We start from the raw sequence: 18,343 nt of genomic DNA on the forward strand, positions 1-18,343 counted from the left end.
AGCGCAGGATCTGACCCAGGCAGGCTCATGCCTTGCAAGTAGGGTTTTGTTTGCCTGAGGGGTTGTGCGTCACCAGGTTTCTGCTGGTTTTTTTTTTTTTTTTCCCTTGGCTAGATGAGCAGGCCGAATCCCCCCCACCCACAGCCAGGTCCCTCGAGGGATCCCCACAGGCACCGTCACTTTTCCTTAGCAGCCAAAGCCAGGAAACGGGCTCCCTGCCCTGCTCTAAATAAATCATCGATCTGTCCCCACGTCTTGATATGGAGTTGGTGTTTATTATTTCAAAACCAGATTGTTACCGCTCTGAACCAAAATCAATGTGCTTTACTCAAACAAGCAGATCGATGAGGCCAGCAGCAGCAGGTCCCCTTCCCTTACCCGGCCCCCAGCCACCAGCGATAGCGCTGATGATTAATTAAGATGCCAGGCGTCTGGACCTGCTATCCTGGCCCATCAATTTAATTGCAATTCAGATACAATCAATAGCTCACTTTGTCTTGGCCCCTCGGCAGCCCCCCGCCTCCTGTTTCAATTATCAGGCACATGCATCAGCCTCATCCCCCGGCTGGAGGATTTCCCAGAGCTAGCTAGGCCGGCGGCGGTGTGGCGGAGCCCCCGGCTGGCCTGTCCGGGAGCCCAGGTTAGGAGTCGGGCTCTGCCCCTGCTGCGGCCTTCCTGACCTTGAGCAAGCCAGCCTCTGCCCCTTCAGGCCTCAGTTTCTATGTCTGAAAGATGAGTTGATCTGGCTTACGACCACTTTCCAGTTTGAAATTCTGCCATTCTGCGCGAGTGGATTTCTTGGTCCTCCAACAGGGTGAAATCAGGGTGACTTGGGGTCCCCTCCAGATGGCCACCGTTCTGGCCTTGCTCCAAGCCAGAAGCCATGTCACCCCCTCTCCCCACCTTAAGACCAGACACTCAGGGAAAGAGAATGTGCAAATCATTTTGGTCTCCTGGCCTGGGGCTCAAGGTCAGGGCAGGGAGGGGAGCCCTTTCCAATATCCTGCTCCCGCGGGCAGAGTACAGGAAAGGAGCGTTTTATTGGCTGTCTGCCAAGTGAGCTAGACTGTTTTCTTTTTTGTTTATTATATTTGTTTTTCAAAAAGATCTAAGGGGTACAAGAGATTTTTTGTTACGTGGATGATTTGTATGGTGGTAAAGTCAGACTTTTTAGTGTGTCCAATTCTACCTATTTTCTCCTTTAGTCTCCATGACTACCATGTGAGAGAAGTGCTAGGGCCCCCCCTTTAAAAGGGAAGAAACTGGGACTCAGAGAGGTTGAGTGACTGGCCCAAAGTCACGTGATCTTAAAAGGCAGGGCCAGGATTCCAATGCAAGCCCAGGCACTTGTCCTCCCAGCTACTCTGGTGCACTGCTGTTTTTATTTATTTGTTTGTTTGTTTATTTGTTTTTTGAGACAGAGTCTCACTATGTTGCCCAGGCTAGAATGCCATGGCATCATCATAGCTCCCTGCAGCCTCAGACTCTTGGACTCAAGTGATCCTCCTGCCTCAGCCTCCTGAGTAGCTGAGACTACAGGCATGCACCACCATGCCCGGCTACTTTTTTCTGTTTTTGGTAGAGACGGGGTCTCCTCTTGCTCAGGCTGGTCTCGAACTCCTGAGCTCAAACGATCTGCCCGCTTCGGCCTCCCAGAGTGTTAGGATTACAGGCGTGAGCCACTGAGCCCGGCCCCTGCTGTTCTTCTTGAGTCTATCTGGGTTGTCACAGAGTCATAGACTCGGAGGGTGAGAAGGCACCTTCTAGAACACCCAGATCCCCATAGCACTCCTTCTAGGCGGTCAGCTGCTCCCTGCCCCATTTGCATGCCTGGCTGACTAGGAACTTGATTCCTTCTAGGGAAGCCCGTCCCGCTGTGGGGCAGCCCCGGTTGTCCTCTCGGCCTCCTGCCTCTCAGCTCTCCTTTTCGGGCCTGCCTCACTCGCAGGCTCCCCAGCAGGCTCCCCAGCCCCAGCAGTTTCTCCCCTTGGGTGGCTGCCCACCGGCTGCCCAGGTACCAGTGGCCACTGGGGTGTGCTGCGAGCAACCAGCGAGGTGTTGACGGCTCTGGGACGCTCTCTCTCCAGGTTACCCTGACCACATGGTGTTTTCCGAGTTCCGCCGCCGCTTCGACGTCCTAGCCCCGCACCTGACCAAGAAACACGGGCGAAACTACATCGTGGTGGATGAAAGGCGGGTAGGTCTGGGCCCCACATGCCCAGCAGACCCCTCTTCTCTGCTCTGGCTCCTCTGAGCAGCTGCCCTTTCCCAGACCCATCCGCCCTTCCTTCCCCAGAGACAGTGGCTGGCCCTTGCTCAGGCTCCTGGTTTTGGCTGACCAGGGCCAGGACAGGGGTACCAGGCTGTGGCAGTGGGAAGAAGGCAGCCTGGGGCATTGACTGTAGGGACAGGAGAAGAGCTGCCCTCTTTGGAGGCTCAAGCTGTGGGTGCCTGCTCTCTGGTGAGCCAGACGATCATCTAAGAGCTGGCAGGCCAGGGCTTCCCAGGTGGCAGGTGAGAACTGGTGTTTTGGGTACCCCACCGATGGCACCTGGGCCCCTCCATGTCAGGGGTTGATTCCTGAAGCAGGAAGCTGGCCAGGGCTGGGGCAAGGTCCCTCCTAGAAGGAGAGTGGATATGGCAGGACCTCCTTGGTGCCTGGGTGACCACAAGGCTGCCAGGCCCTTTGCCAGCCCAGGTTGGTGCCTTCGTGGCTGCAGAAGGGGTCTCTCTCTGCCACTCTAGGCTGTCACCTCGCTCCCCAGAGGCAGCTCCTCAGACAGCCAAAGGGCACCTTGAGCAAAGGAACCCTCATTCACTGCTTGCAGACCTTAGGACAGACAGCCTCCCTAAAAGGTGGGCTCTGCATGATGGGGCAGGAAGCCCCCCAGCGATGCCCAACCTTCCGTGTGTGTGTCTGGGCCTCCCCTCACCCTCCCAGTGCCACACACCCACATTCACAGAGCCCCTGAACACCTTCTCTCCGTCTGCAGGCCTGCCAGTGTCTTGGGTGACCCTGGCGTGGACGTAGCTGACCATCTCGTACCCCCTCCTTGTGGCCCTCGACCTCCACTCCAGCTTCCCACTCGCGGCTACGCTGCCACCTCCCATCCCTGGAATGCTCCCCTCTGAAATCTCAAGTTCCAGCGGGGCCTCTCTGAGCACAGCACCCTGCCTCTGGGCCTCACTCTTCCCTGCCTGTCAGGACACCCGCTCTCTGATGCCATCGGGACCTCTCATTTCCAGACCCCGCTCCGTTTTCTCCACCCCATCAGGTCCCTCCCGACTCGACTTCCCTTCCCGCTCAGCCTTGGTGCCTCCATCATCACCTGCATCCCTCAGCCCTCCTGAGCCCCCACGGCACCTGCCCTGCCACAGGGCCAGCCTCTGGGTGTCTGCACCCCTCGTTTGGGGCTTCTAAGGGCGGTGGGAGAAAATTATACAACCGTGGGGACTTAAATTCCTCCAGGTTTGTGGTCTTCAGCCTCAGCTGGGCCCTTGGGGTGTCAATAAGTCTTCCAGGTGTCCCATTCTTACCTGGCCCTGACTCCAGGCTCCTTACCTGCCGTTCCATTCTCTGTCCTTCTCAAATCCTCCCCACCCTACTTCCCGGGTCATCTTCCCAGCAGATGACCTTGCCTCCAGGCGCTAATGAAACCAAGGCTCCAGCTTCTTTTTCTGCCTTCTTCAAGCTTCTCTTCTTCTGCCTCCTTCCCCCAGCCCTCCTGTCACGTGGGAGAGGCGTAACTCCTCCCGTCCAATCCCTTCCTCCCAGGCTTTGGAGCCTGTCCCCTGTGATGTCCCCAGAGACCTGTTCCACTGATGTTGACTCTTCCCTCTCTTATTCCTTCCACCGCCTCTTCTCTCCCAGCTCTTGTCTCAATTCGGAAACATTCTGCAGACATGGCGCTCTCAATGGAGCCTCCCGTCATCCCCCTCTGGACTACACAGTGTCTCTCACCTGCCCTGTATCCTTGATCACTTACCTTCCTCCTGCCAGTCCCACCCCGGCCACCATGCACCTGTCGCTGCCTGGTCCCTCTCCCTGCCACCCTGGGACTGGCCTTCCTTTCTTCCCACGCCCTCCACATCCCCAGAGCCAACAGGCGCTTTTCTATCCTTCTGTTATTTGAATTCTTAGCAACATATGACCTTGTTGACGATTCTTTTTGAGACATTCTCTGCTCAGCTTCTTTGCTGCTACTTCTGGTTCCCGTCATCTCTGTTCTCACACCTTCTGGGTTTCGCTTGCCTCTCAAGTAAAGGCCTCTCTCTTCCTGAGACTCTCCTTGGCCGTGTGCGTTTTCTGTTCTATGTGCTGTTCCTGGACAACCTCATCCACACCCACCGCTGCAATTACCACATATGCATTGATGACTCTCAGATCAATACCTCCAGCCCGGGCCTCTCTCCTGAGCTCCAGACACACGTTCATCGCCGGCTGCCTTCTGGACTTCTCCACCTCTACGCCTTATAGCACCTCAGATGCAGCATGTTCAAACCAAACACATCCTGTCTCCTCCCAAACCTACTCTTTCTCTGCTGTGGGGAATGCCACCATCATCTGTCCAGTTACATAAGTCAGAAGCCTCAGCATGGCCCTAGATTCCTCCTCCTTGTGTGTCCCCCATCCAGCAAGGCCCTATCTCCTTAGCACCTCTTGCATCCCCCACCTTCCCTGGATTGCTGCCTGGCGGGGGAGGGGTCTCCATCCATCTTCCACCCATTTGCCGGTGGGATCTCTGCAGAACGCAGATCTGATCACGTCTCTCCCGGAGAGAACCCTCCAGGGGCTCTGCACACTCTGGCCCCTGCCCACCTCTCTACTGCACCTTAACCCCCCAGTGCAGGTCCAGTGAACTACCTGGGACACGAGCGCATTCTACTGTCTGGTGCTCCCAGGCCTTCGCTCATGCCGCTTCCGCTGCCTGAAATGCCGTCTTCCCTGCTTAGTCTAGCTGACTCTTACCTGTGTAGACGTTCTCAGCATAAACAGCAGCCCCCGTGCTTTCCACAGCCCCCTTGTCTGCAGTAGACGCCTGCCTGTCTGTGCACTTCGCTTGACTCGCCCCCCGACAAGATGGTTTGTTCCTCTCACAGTCACCTCTGTGTCCCCAGCGGCTGACTCCATAGAAGCCCACCCGAAGTGCTCGTGGAATAAATAGTGGACTGTCTGGGAGGAGGGAGGGAAGGGCCGAGTGCCTGGGCGAAGCCCTGCAGGGCGAGGGGAGGCCCAGGTGGCTGCCTGACACCTGACAGAGGCCTCTCTCCACAGGCGGTGGAGGAGCTGCTGGAGTCCTTGGACCTGGAGAAGAGCAGCTGCTGCATGGGCCTGAGCCGGGTGAGTCGCCCCGCAGCAGGGCCTCGGGCCTCATGCCTCGTGGCCCTTGTCAGATGTCTGGCCCTCCCTTCCTGTTCCTCCTGCCCAGCCAGGAAGTCTGCTGTCCCTTCCTGCCCCCCCCACCCCTCCCAGCCCCTCAGAGCTGCCTCTCCTCTCAAGCTGCCCCCTCCAGGGCCAGGAGCCAGGGGGGTCGATGTTTCAGATGCAGCAAACTTAACTTTCCCTCCCTCTGGATGCCTGGCTTGTTCAGTGCCATGCACACCTCTGTAATGTCGGGACGGAGTGGGTGGAAGCTGGCCCCGAGCTTGGCCCGAGGTCTGGTGTGGGGAGTGAGGGAGACGAAGGGCTGGGCTCAGAGGAGGAGGACGGGAAAAGCAGCAGGGTAGCAGGCAGAGCCCCCTGGGAGAGTTGTCGAGGCTGCCAGGGTCCCGGGAGAGCAAGCAGGACATGTGAGGCCGTGCCGCTGCCGCCTGCCCACAGGCCGATTCCTCATGTGAATGGAACGTGTGCGTAAAAGGCAGGCACGCCCGCCCCTGGGTGCCAGTCTGCCGCATCACTCCACACCGAAGGGCCAGCTGAGCGCCCCTCCCACAGGCCGGGAGCCCTGCACACCCCTCTCTCCCGGGCCTGGGAAGCTTGGACAAGCAGCATCTGCGTATGTGCTCCAAGGGCTTGGGGGGACGGAAGGGCAGTGGGGAGCCAGAGAGAAGGTTCTGGACCTGTCCAGATTTAAGCAGAGAGGAAAGGAGCTCTGAGGTGGAAGGAGGTGCCTGAAAAAAGCCTTGAGTCTCACTTGTCCTCTGTCCTTCTCTGTTCTGTGCGTCGAGTCACCTTCTTGGTCTCGCTGCGAATCCCTTTCCATCACTGCATCTTTGTGTCTTCCAGCTTTGTCTCTGCTGTCCCTGGTTTTCCCTTTTCCTATCGGCCCCAGCAGTCCTTGCTTGTGTCTGTTCTTTGGTCTCTGGTTCTGTTTCTTTCTGTTTCTCTCCTATTCTCTGTGCCTGTTGTGGTCCCACCCTCTTTGTGTCATTTTCTGGTTTTGGTCTCTGCTTTGTCTACCTCTGTGTCTGGCTCACCTCCTTTCTCTCTTCCCCTCCCCCCAGATTATTTAAGCCCAGGGGCTGCCTGATGGGCCTCCTGCCTGGCAGTCGGGGATTTTCTCCAGCCCGGTGGTCTCTCCCTAGGTTCGCTCACCCCTGGCCTCTCCACCGCCTCCTGCCCCTCCAGCAGGCAGAGCTGACGCTGGGCGTGGTGCCTCCTCCAGCCGATTCCCAGGTTCCCAGGCCTATCTTGGGCAGGAGAGGGCCTGTCCAGGCGGGTCCCCTTCCCAGCTGCCGTCTCAGGCCCTCCGCCGTCCTAAGTCATCCCGAGAGCCCAGGCGAGCCCTGCGGCCCGTTCTCGCTCAAGGAGAGCTGGGGCCACAGTGGGTATTTGCTCACCTCTGGTTTGGGAAAGAAAGCTCTGGCCTTCTGGGCTCTTGTTGGCGCTGGGTGGTGAGTGAGATTCCCTGTGTGTTTGTCACATTGCTTCAGAGGAGAGGGTCTCCGTCTGACCCACAGGACCCAGAGGGTTTAGGCAAGGACTTTAGGGGCCTGAGAACCTCTCAACATTGTAAAATTTGTATGAATGGGCATTTGGGGGAGGAGATGCCCCTGAGCTTTCACCCAATACTCCAAAGGCCCCTGAACCCCACAAATGTTCAGGAGAGGTGTGAGGCTCAGTGCTGTAGCCTCTAGACCATTCTTTCTCTTCTTATTGTGTTTTTGGGCCATTCCCCATCCCCTGTGGGGACTGTGGCATCTCACTTCTGCTGTGGTCACATAGCTCTGTGTGCTGGCCAAGCATGTTTGCCCCGCTCCAGGGCCATTTGAATAGTCCCTGCCCCCAGTGGAGTTTCAGGCTCACACATTATGGGAAATTGAAGCTCAGGTAGAGCCTGAGACCCATGGGAGAGCTCACAGAGCTATACTTGTGGGATTCAGCAAAGTGTCACAAAGGACTGAGCTGGTTTTATTCCAAGGCCAGCCTCAGGGCACTAGGTTTCCATGAAGTTGCCAGAGGCAAAGCTTTCTCAGCAGAAAGTTTAGTCCCTCCCCTCACTTCTTCCCTGCAGGGGGGCCTTGGAATCCTGTCCCTATTGGCTCTGAGTACATTTACATAACCCCTAGACTTCACGTCTTCTCCTTGCACCCGCTAAAAGGAATTTTCTGTGTTCTGTGTTCAGGTGGAGGTAGGCAGACACCTCACTGTCTCTGCCCTCTCAAGGATACTGATGTATTTTTTTCACCTGGCCATTCCCAGCACACACTCCTCTTAGTAGGGCAACTTCTGCCTGCCCATTTCAGGGCAGCCGGTGTGGGGGTGTCAGCTGGCTCCTCACACGTTGGTCTGCCCTCCAGCCCCCAAACCTGTATGACAGGTCCCTTGGCTGGGCCAACCTCCGCCCACCTCACTGGCTTCTTCACCAGGTGAAACCTGGGTGTGTGCAGGTGGGGGTGTTGGCACATGAAAGAGGAGGCCTCTGAGATGAAACTCAAGGCAGGGGCGGAGACGGCGGAGCTGCTGCTGACTGCCCCCTTCTTTTCCTCTCCCCTTCCTCTGCGAGCCGCTCCCTGGAGCTAAGCAGACACCTGCCACCCTCCACGTCACCTGAGAGGGGACTGTACAGTGGGCTGGAGGCTCAGGGGACACTGACCCCGTTGCTGGCAGTCCTGGGGGCAGGGCCACCACAGACCCTGCTGAAGAGCATCCTCTCCCTGTGTGACCAGTGGCTGCTCCATTTCCTTCCTTGCCCCAGGTGTCTTCCCTTTGGCGTCCCTCTCCTTTCATCTCTCTTTGAAGTTCAGTTTCCCACCTTGCTCCTCTGCTGCCCTAACCTCCCCCGGCCCCCAGCTGGGCCCTTCTCCTCCAGCCTTCCCTGGGCCTCTTCCTGCTCCTCCCTGCCCTCCCTCCTGACAATTGCATTTCCAGGTTGGATTTTCAGGCTCTTCCCAGGCGAGGGCTGCGCTCCCTGGCCTGTGGGTTTTCTGTGCGCTGCTTGTTCTGCAGCTCCCACCCCTCCTTCCCCGGCCCAGAGTCCTGCCTCACCTGGCCTGCTCTTCCACAGGTGTTCTTCCGGGCTGGCACCTTGGCTCGGCTGGAGGAGCAGCGGGACGAACAAACCAGCAGAAACCTAACCCTGTTCCAGGCAGCCTGCAGGGGCTACCTTGCCCGCCAGCACTTCAAGAAGAGAAAGGTGCTGCTCTAGGGCCACCGCCTCCCTCCCCTCCCCAGCCTAGATGGGCACAGCTGAGTTCCTGGGGTTGGGGGGGTGCTCAGGGAACTTGGAGGGGCAGGAAGCTGGTCTCAAGTCTACGAGCTATTATCTGGGGGAGAAGAGGTAGGAAGCTCCCAGGCACAGACGCTGGGCCAGGGTGGGGAACGGGCAGCTCCCTGGTGCTGGCATGGTCGGGGGCTGTGTTGAGGGGCGGTGGGGGGAAGCAGGGCCCAGGCAAAGGTGGGCTCTGGATCACAGGCTGCTCCATGAAGATTAAGGAGCTGTGTCAGTGACTCCTTTTCTTATTAGCAAGTCCATAAAACAGCCAGCACTGCCGCCTCTTGTGTTTCAGCAAGATTAGGTTTTATAGCACGGCTAGGCCAGGGTGCTGGAAATAATCAGGCAGCAAATAAAGCAGATGAAATTATTCCTAATGATGGCGGAGTGGTGAGTGCCCAGCACAGTGCTCCCCGCCAGCCTCTGGGCTCCACCCTCTGAGGGATATAGGGAGCCTGGGGCAAGGGGGAGCATGGGAGGTGTGTGGCTTGGGGTCAGGGGGCCAAAGGGGCAGCCTCAGGAGCTGTGCTAGTCGGGGGAGGGTCCTTGGCTGAGTGTGGCCATGGTGACAGAGAGCCCTTTGTGCACGACCCCACCCCAACTACAGATCCAGGACCTGGCCATTCGCTGTGTGCAGAAGAACATCAAGAAGAACAAAGGGGTGAAGGACTGGCCCTGGTGGAAGCTCTTCACCACCGTGAGGCCCCTCATCGAAGTGCAGCTGTCCGAGGAGCAGATCCGGAACAAAGACGTAGGTTGCAGCCTGGGTTCTCGGAGGGAATCCATAAGCGCAAGAGCCTTGCCGGCCTGTCTTGGGCTTCCAAGTGCTCCTTAGTTTAGGCCAGAGAGCTGGTTCCATGAACTGTGCCCATTAAACAGAAGATGTCCCTCTGGAGTGCTGGCTGAGCCCCTGGGCAGCCTCTTGGGATAACATCTCGGGCATCCTCAGCGTGCGGGGTGGGGATCTGGGGACAGGCGCCCCAGGAGGCAGTGGCTCTCCTGTGGGGGACGTCCCCCTCGCAGTGCCTCGGGCTCACTCTGCGTCTTTGCTCATGCTAGGAGGAGATCCAGCAGCTGCGGAGCAAGCTTGAGAAGGTGGAGAAGGAGCGGAACGAGCTGCGGCTCAACAGTGACCGGCTGGAGACCAGGGTGAGTGACTCCTGGCCCACCGTTGCAGGGTGACCAGGCCCCTGGTGTTGTGGCTGAGTGAGGCAGGCACTTCAAAGAGTGGTTCCTCCCTCCCTTCCACCCCAGATCTCGGAGCTGACATCGGAGCTGACGGATGAACGTAACACGGGAGAGTCCGCCTCCCAGCTGCTGGACGCGGAGACGGCGGAGAGGCTCCGGGCCGAGAAGGAGATGAAGGAGCTGCAGGTGAGGGCAGGGCCTGGGTGAGGACAGCAGGCTGGTGACTGCCACAGCCTAGTGCCCATCTGCTCCCCCCAAAGATAGTTGGCATCTTCGCCCCAGCCCCGCACCCCCGTCTGCCCTGGGTAAGCCTGTGGCCATGGTCTGCGTGGTTAGGGGAGCGGGTGGCACAGGGTGAGGGGAGCGGCACGGCTCATGAGCCCTCTCCTGCAGACCCAGTACGATGCACTGAAGAAGCAGATGGAGGTGATGGAGATGGAGGTGATGGAGGCCCGTCTCATCCGGGCAGCGGAGATCAACGGGGAAGTGGATGACGATGACGCGGGTGGGTCTGAGGCCCGAGCAGCTTGCCCCCAGGCTGGGGCAAGCCCCGATGCCCCAGCCCTCAGTAATCGGGCCTCTCGTCCAGGCCTGTCTCCCCTCCGTAGGGCTGGTGTAAGACCAGAGTGAAATAAGTAGATGAGAAAGCAGAGGAGCCAGTAAATGCGGGGGATTATCAGGTGCAGCCATAACCACCATAATAGTGACAACGTCCAGGGGCATGGTCCTGGCAGTTCCCAGGGAGAGGACAGCACATGTAGTGACATCTCCCTCTAGTCTTCTCCCGGCTCGTGGGAAGAAGCCACCGTGGCAGAGAGCTTTCTGAGCCCTCTGGCTGACCCCACCTGCTCCTCCCTGCCGGATCCTCCTCCTCCGCCGCCCTTTCTGGGAACTCACAGCACCTCTGTCCTCCCTTGTCTGTCCCCAACCCCACAGGCGGTGAGTGGCGGCTAAAGTACGAGCGCGCCATGCGGGAGGTGGACTTCACCAAGAAGCGGCTCCAGCAGGAGTTTGAGGACAAGCTGGAGGTGGAGCAGCAGAACAAGAGGCAGCTGGAGCGGCGGGTGAGGCTGGGGAGGGGCTGGGAACGATGTGTCTGCCCAGCGGACGGGAGGCAGGCAAGGAGAAGGAGGGGAGGCTGGCATAGGCTGGCATGTTATCCTCTCAGCATAGAAATAACCAGGGGCAAACAAACGGAGCTTCTTAGGTTCCCTGGGTGACCTTGACTCCTTCCCTCACTGCTGGGTCTTCCCCTCAATTCACCCACCTCTCTCTCCCCACCTTCTCCACCAATGCTTCCGGACGTCTCGTGGCTGCTGCCCTGCGCCCCTTGACCTCTAGCTCGGGGACCTGCAGGCAGACAGTGAGGAGAGCCAGCGGGCTCTGCAGCAGCTCAAGAAGAAGTGCCAGCGGCTGACGGCCGAACTGCAGGACACCAAGCTGCACCTGGAGGGCCAGCAGGTCCGCAACCACGAGCTGGAGAAGAAGCAGAGGAGGTGGGTGGGCCTCCTGCCCGGGACTCAGGGAACCTTCTAGAGCAGCCACAGACAGGGCTCCCTCCTTTTACCCTACAGAGAAGAAGGGAGGACCTGAATTTGGCCGGGGGCCTTGCCTGCCTGGTCACTTGTCCTGGAGCACGGACCCTACCGAGGGCCTGCTCAGGACTCCGCTCCAGGAGGTGCTTCCCCACTGTGCACCTGTCACCCCGTCCCGGGCCCAGCCAGGCGCCCCCAGCTCTGCGTCTCTCTCGCTTGCCTCAGCTACACAAACACACTCTCCTGACTAATGTCGTTAAACTACCGTGCCACTTCCATCTCATTATGGTAATGACACAAAGGAGGGGGGTGGCCCTCACAGGAGAAAATCCAATCTAAATTAATTTCCCTGGCTGGGGATGGGAATGGGACGCCTTTATTAGCAACACTGAGGAACCCACAAGCCCTGGGAACAGCGGGGTGCCCCAGGGAGCAGGAGCGGCACCCGTCACCCCTCTGCAGGGGAAGGGCTTCCCAGTGGGGGCCCCAGTTGCCTTTGTGAAGGGGCAGCCTCACACCCACCACCCCGCGTGTGTGGGTGCAGTACGGAGCCTTTCCAGGGCCCCTGGGTGACCCCCGGCCTCCCAGACTCACTGGCGTCCCGAGGAGAGCGAGGGAAGTGGGAAGATTTTTGTTCCTCCCTTCTGCACCGTGACCATCCACTTCCCTCCTCCTTATCTCTACCCCGACCCTACCCCTGCACCCACAGGCTGGCACCCTTAGCAGGACCCCCTTCTGAGCACTCCATGACGGTGCCAGCTCAGCTTAGTGACTGTGTTGTCACACTCCCCGCCGGCAACATATTAGGTTTCAGCCAGCCAGAGTTTCTTTAGGTTTTTTTTTTTTTTATGTTAGGATGGGTAGGGGGGAGCTGTTCACTTTCGGCAGGAACTTGATTAGCTATTCAAGGAAGGTGTTAGGAACTTCATCAGTTTGCTCCTTAGCTAGTCACTGGGAGGGAAACGGAAGGCCGGGAAGGAAGGAGTGAGAGTGACGGAGGCGGCCGGCCATGTGCCCGTGGAAGCACGCTGCCAGCTGGACATGGGGGAATGCCAGCTCCAGCCCGGCATGGGTGTCCTGCTGGGACAGGTGGTCCTGGCCAAAGGCTGGGGCCTGGAGGTGAGGGCTGGAGCCAGCATCTCCGCCTACAGTTGTCGAACTGAACTGTGGAAAGTGAGGTAGATGAGGCGGGACGTCCATTTCTGCCCATTCCAGTTGACACTGAAAATGTGGAGATTTAACTCCAGAGGAAGGCCTGTCCGCCTCTTCCCGGAAGCAGTCTGCGGGTCCCCCGGAGGCACACTTGGTGAAAGGGCTCCCTCAATGAGGCACTCCCTGTCCCAGACTGGCTTGACCTGTAACCCCTTCTGAGTGTCGCCTCCACCTGGCCACTGGCCCCAAGTTAGGACTGCCTGAGTCCGTCCACCCTGCTTGTGTCCTGTCCATATCGGTGGCACCACCTCCTGGCAGTGTCTGTGTGCTGGGGACCCAGATTCCGCGCTGTCTGATGGAGCCGCCACACCCCCTCGCAGGTTTGACAGTGAGCTCTCACAGGCCCACGACGAGGCCCAGCGGGAGAAGCTGCAGAAGGAGAAGCTGCAGCGGGAGAAGGACGTGCTCCTCGCCGAGGCTTTCAGCCTGAAGCAGCAGCTGGAGGTGGGTGGGGCTGCCCCCGTCCATACCTGCCCCCCTTCCTAGGCTGGGGCCACCCACACACCAACTTCATCTTCTCTTTCACTCTAGGAAAAAGACATGGACATTGCAGGGTTCACCCAGAAGGTCGTCTCTCTAGAGGCTGAGCTCCAGGACATTTCTTCCCAAGAGTCCAAGGACGAGGCCTCTCTGGCCAAGGTCAAGAAACAGCTCCGGGACCTGGAGGCCAAGGTCAAGGACCAGGAAGAGGAGCTGGATGAGCAGGCGGGGACCATCCAGATGCTGGAGCAGGTGCTGGAGGGCTTGGCCAAGGGAGGGGCAAGGTGCAGCAGGGGACCTCCCTATCCCCACAGCCAGCCCAGGCTGTGGGCCGGGGGAGGGCAAGGTCCCACCTCCCTTCATTCATTTGTTCACACGTTCACCTACTCACAAAATGTGAGTGAGCACCTGCTCTGTGCCAGCCCCAGTGTGAAGACAATTAAGCTGTCATAGAGCTTTCCACGGAAACAAATCTGATTGAGCCCCAGTAGTGAGAGGTTTCGTATGCACAGCAGCCAGAGGCCACGTGCCCACCCCGCCTGCCACTGAGCCACCCGGTCAGCTCAGGAGCTAGAGCCTGCAGGCCAAACCGAGCAGTTGCAGCATCGTCCCAACCCCCGGCAGCCCCTCTCTGGGCCTGTGCCAGACACCTAGTCAGGGCGTCCAGCTTCTCTGCAGAAGCTGGCTGCCGTGGAGCAAGATGCAAGCAAAGGGAACCGGCGAGCAGAGGCGTTCTTGGCTCCAGAGCCTCGGGAGAGCTGTGTGGCAAGGGCAGGGGACAGGCGCCACTGGGAAAGGAACCCAGTCCCTACTCCAATCTCCTCCAGGCCAAGCTGCGTCTAGAGATGGAGATGGAGCGGATGAGACAGACCCATTCCAAGGAGATGGAGAGTCGGGATGAGGAGGTGGAGGAGGCCCGGCAGTCGTGTCAGAAGAAGGTAAGGCGGCTGGGCACTTACCTGTCTGGCATAAATGCCTGTTCCCCTGTGGCTGTTTTAAAGCAAGCTTAGCTTTCTGTTTCCCTGCCTTAGCCACATGGTCTTCCACTGCTGTTCCGGATCAGGAATCTCCTCTTGGGATCCTGGCATTGGCTGGGATGTGTTGGCTTAGAGTCTGTAGAGAAGCTTGGTCCCTTGAGGAACTGATGTTCCCTGTCTTCTGTGCCAAGCAACAGCCAATTTGCCTCCTGTGCTGTGCTGCTCTGGTGGCTACCGTGCACGGCCTGCCATCCCTCCTCTCCCTCCCAAGCTGCTTTGACACCCTGGGAACTCAGAACTCAGGTTCTGACCCGTCCAGGGCCATCATGCTCAGTCCTGCCCCACTGTTTTCCCCGGGCGGGGGACCCGGAAGGGAAGGGGACTCCCTGGCACCAGACACTAAAGGGACTGACGCGTCTCTGTCCCCACGGTACTCCAGTTAAAACAAATGGAAGTGCAGCTGGAGGAAGAGTATGAGGACAAGCAGAAGGTGCTTCGAGAGAAGCGGGAGCTGGAGGGCAAGCTCTCGACGCTCAGCGACCAGGTGGGCAGGGACGCTCTGCCCCATGTGGCCCAAGAGGGGAGAATGGGGTGGGCAGTGAGGTGGGGATGCCATGACGAACCCATTGTCCTCCTTGTGGCCGGGGGCGGGGGGGATGGACATCACCATACATGGGCACACCCAGGCCTTTCTTGTTGGCCAGTATGATCCTGGACTTCCTGTGTCCTTGCTCACTGGGGACCCTCATAATGAGGAGGGGTGAGGAGGGGGCTTGGGGACAACAAGAGGAAGCCCCATGGTGGAGCCCCGACCCCCGATTGCTGGTGCCAACCCAGGTGAACCAGCGGGACTTTGAGTCCGAGAAGCGGCTGCGGAAAGACCTGAAGCGCACGAAAGCGCTGCTGGCGGACGCGCAGCTCATGCTGGACCACCTGAAGAACAGCGCGCCCAGCAAGAGGGAGATCGCGCAGCTCAAGAACCAGGTGTGTGCGCAGAGAGGAAGCTGCTGTCCAGGGTCACGGGGCTTGTTTTTTCAGTTCTCCTCCTCTCCCTATTGCTCTGCTCAGTGGCTCTTGAGTCCTCGGGAAGGAAGGTGGCAGGAAAGGGGGAGAAGCCACTTGCAGCAGCCAGACTGCCCAGGGCCCGTGTACGCTGCGTGGTCTGACTCCCAAGCCCCAGGGTGGTGTGGGCGGGCCTTGTGTCCTGGTAACCATCCCTGTCGTGGAGAGGAGAGGCCCACACGTGTACCACAGCACGGCCGGGCCCTGGGGCTGACATGGATGGATGAGGAGAAGGAGAGCATCTGGGCTCCCTCTCCCCTGCGAGCACCCTGCACAGCCCTCCTGCCCCCAGGGAGTGGCTGACACCTCTCCCTGGGGTGGTGGCTCTGTGTCCAGCTGGAGGAGTCCGAGTTCACCTGTGCGGCAGCCGTGAAAGCGCGGAAAGCAATGGAGGTGGAGATCGAAGACCTGCACCTGCAGATTGATGACATCGCCAAAGCCAAGACAGCGGTGAGGGCCCAGGGGGTGCAGGGCAGGGCTCAGGGGACTGAGTGAGAACAGAGCTGCCACCATGGCTCCCTTTACCCCAAACAGGGCCCTCGATGCCTGGTCTTTCTGCAGGGAGAGCAGCCCTCCCTGCCCCTGCCCACTAGAGCAGAGGCCTAGGGGAGGGGCGGGCGAGGAGGAGTGGCAAGGGCCCATCTCCCTGTTTAACCACCTGCCTGTGGGAGCTTGGCCGCAGGCCCCAGCACCATAAATAAAGGCAGCTAATGTGGCTGAGGGATGTAAACAGGTGCCTGGAGATTAGCGGAAGCACCGATAAGAGGATGGGATGGCTCAGATTCCCTCCCCTTCCCCTGCCCAGCCCACTGACAAGCCCAAGCGGCAGCTAATTAGAGCTCTTATTTAATGCCTCCCTTTTAATTCCCCACCTCTCCCATGGCCCATCCATCCCATCCACCGGCAGAGAATTCATTACTGGGATGCGGCCACCACCGGTCCCTCCTTGGGCAGGGAGTGGGGCAGGGAGGAGGCCGGGCTTGGCTGTTGGCTTCGTGGCCCCCTGGCCTGTCACCTGGCTGCTGAGAGATGCCAATCTCACGGGCTTGATTTATCCCCATGACATTTGTGTTCCTCAGCAGTTTTCAGGTGAGTAATTCAAATTCCTTAATTGTGTTAAAAAAGGCTGTTATAAAATTACCATTTTATTTAAATCCGAGTTAATAAATTTCTTGGCGGAGGCTTCCCCAGCTCCCCACAGCCCAGTAACAAGATGGATGGGGCAGAGAAGGAGCCAACGCAGTCATTTTGGTTTGGAATTACAGGCTAATAGATTCATTCATTTCCTGAAGCCGCTGTTGGCTGTCTCTTCCCCTCCCCCCAGGCGGGGACTGGCGGTGGGGGCTGGACGCCCAGGGAGTGGGCAGTCCTAGGGGAAATGAGAATCCAAGCCAGGGGAGCTTCGCTGATGTGAGGGGTCCTTCCCTGGGGCCTGAAGGGGCAGAGTACAGGCAGGTCAGGGCCTGGGCTGATAGTGCCAGGACGTCGGGTCATTGTTCTGGGCAGACCTCTTCTGCCTTCTCGTTAGCCTCAAAAAAGCTGCCAGAAAGCAGCTGTCATTCAGCCCAGAGGCCCAGGATCTGCCTGCACTGCAAAGACAGCCCCTTCCCTCATCTCCCTGGCCCAGGGCATGACCGGCACTTCCCCGAACATCACTGGTCCTGGAACCTACTCTGGGGGTGGGGACTCAACACCATCATCGCCTCCCCTACCTCCACCTGCCCCCCATTGGACGTGGCACAGAGGAGGTTTGGACCTGCCACTTGGAGCCTTCACGCACACCAGCCTGCGGCCCTCTGATCTGTCTTTGCCTCCCTCCAGCTGGAGGAGCAGCTGAGCCGCCTTCAGCGTGAGAAGAATGAGATCCAGAACCGACTGGAAGAGGATCAGGAAGACATGAATGAGCTGATGAAGAAGCACAAGGCTGCCGTGGCGCAGGTACCCTGCCAGCAGCGCCCACCACACCCTGCACAGTCACTGTCCTCGGGGCCTCCTCATGGGTCCCTGGCGCGGCCACTTGTTTGGGGGGGGGAGGCGGTGCGGGACCCTGGGTGCCCTGCACTCCGTGTGGGCTGCGCTGGGCTGGGGTTTGTGGGGGATCCTGCCTCTGATGCTCTCGCCCCTGTCCAGGCCTCCCGGGACCTGGCTCAGATGAATGACTTCCAGGCTCAGCTAGAAGAAGCCAACAAGGAGAAGCAGGAGCTGCAGGAGAAGGTGGGGACCAGGGGCTCTCCCAGCAGAGAGGGGGGTCGGGGTCACTGCACATGGGGGGGAACCCCCCAGTTCACAGCAGAGAAGGCGCTTCCCTCTGCCGTCAGTCATGCACAGAGCAAACTGGTAGAAAGAGCCAGGCTTGGAGCCATATCTCCGCAGCAGACATTTTGGCTTCGGCTGCCTTATTTCCCATTTCTATTCCCTCGCTGGTCCTTAGCTTTCTCCTTTCTCTCCGAAGGGCAGGTCTGTGCCAAGCACTGGGGCAGGTGGGGGATGCCTTTGGCTCCCGGCCCATCCTTCCTTCCTCCCCTGTGCACCCGTCCCCAGCCTCCTGGTCACCATGGTGATGTTGCCCCCTCCCCCCCAGACTCGGTCCCCTCCCTCCCGGGGCTCGGGTCATTCTTCTCTTTCTTCTCCCAACTCCTCAGCTACAAGCCCTGCAGAGCCAGGTGGAGTTCCTGGAGCAGTCCATGGTGGACAAGTCCCTGGTGAGCAGGCAGGAGGCTAAGATCCGGGAGCTGGAGACGCGCCTGGAGTTCGAAAGGACCCAAGTGAAGCGGCTGGAGGTGGGTCGCACTTCTGCTGGGCAGAGCTGCCCCTGCGGCTGGAGCCACGCATGCGCATGCGCGGCAGGGCCGGGCAGGCCCAGGGACGGTCCTCGGAGGCCCCTGCCAGGCTGCCGGGCCAGCTGAAGGGCGGGTGCTCCCCTCCCGCCCGCCTGGCCTGCTCTCTGGGTGCCGTGGCGCCGGCCTGCTTTACATGCTGCCTCCGTGCCTGCGCGCTGCCAGGGGACCAGAGCAGCTTAGCTTTTCGTCTTCATATTTTCCTCCACCGCGAGCTCCCCCCGCCGTCCCCTCACCCGGCTCTCAGGCAGGGTCATAAATATGCAGCGGATGGCGCCACTCCTGTGAGGGCTGAAGTCTGTTCTCTTGTCTCCCTCCTCTCTCTTCCTCCCCTCCCTGTCTTATTCCTTTTCCCCACTTCTTCCTCCCCTTCCTGTCTCTGCTTTTTCTCTCTTCTG

At 59.2% G+C, this 18,343-nt stretch overlaps 1 protein-coding gene across 12 annotated transcripts in view; it reads left to right on the plus strand.

Moving 5' to 3' along the window:
• Positions 1-18,343, plus strand: part of MYO18A (myosin XVIIIA) — a 97,265-nt gene that overhangs the window by 63,639 nt on the left and 15,283 nt on the right. For all 12 annotated transcript variants that reach the window (XM_012740733.3, XM_075994299.1, XM_012740734.3 and 9 more), the window contains 18 exons: positions 2,088-2,197; positions 5,276-5,341; positions 8,448-8,576; positions 9,262-9,405; positions 9,714-9,803; positions 9,909-10,028; positions 10,236-10,347; positions 10,779-10,906; positions 11,184-11,338; positions 12,910-13,033; positions 13,121-13,321; positions 13,897-14,007; positions 14,486-14,590; positions 14,884-15,030; positions 15,445-15,558; positions 16,930-17,046; positions 17,239-17,322; positions 17,751-17,888. In XM_012740733.3, the coding sequence (XP_012596187.3) occupies positions 2,088-2,197; positions 5,276-5,341; positions 8,448-8,576; positions 9,262-9,405; positions 9,714-9,803; positions 9,909-10,028; positions 10,236-10,347; positions 10,779-10,906; positions 11,184-11,338; positions 12,910-13,033; positions 13,121-13,321; positions 13,897-14,007; positions 14,486-14,590; positions 14,884-15,030; positions 15,445-15,558; positions 16,930-17,046; positions 17,239-17,322; positions 17,751-17,888 (2,195 nt within the window). The remainder of the gene's footprint in view (positions 1-2,087; positions 2,198-5,275; positions 5,342-8,447; positions 8,577-9,261; positions 9,406-9,713; positions 9,804-9,908; positions 10,029-10,235; positions 10,348-10,778; positions 10,907-11,183; positions 11,339-12,909; positions 13,034-13,120; positions 13,322-13,896; positions 14,008-14,485; positions 14,591-14,883; positions 15,031-15,444; positions 15,559-16,929; positions 17,047-17,238; positions 17,323-17,750; positions 17,889-18,343) is intronic.

Source organism: Microcebus murinus, chromosome 18 (genome assembly GCF_040939455.1).
Source record: "Microcebus murinus isolate Inina chromosome 18, M.murinus_Inina_mat1.0, whole genome shotgun sequence".
Lineage (NCBI taxonomy): Eukaryota > Metazoa > Chordata > Mammalia > Primates > Cheirogaleidae > Microcebus > Microcebus murinus.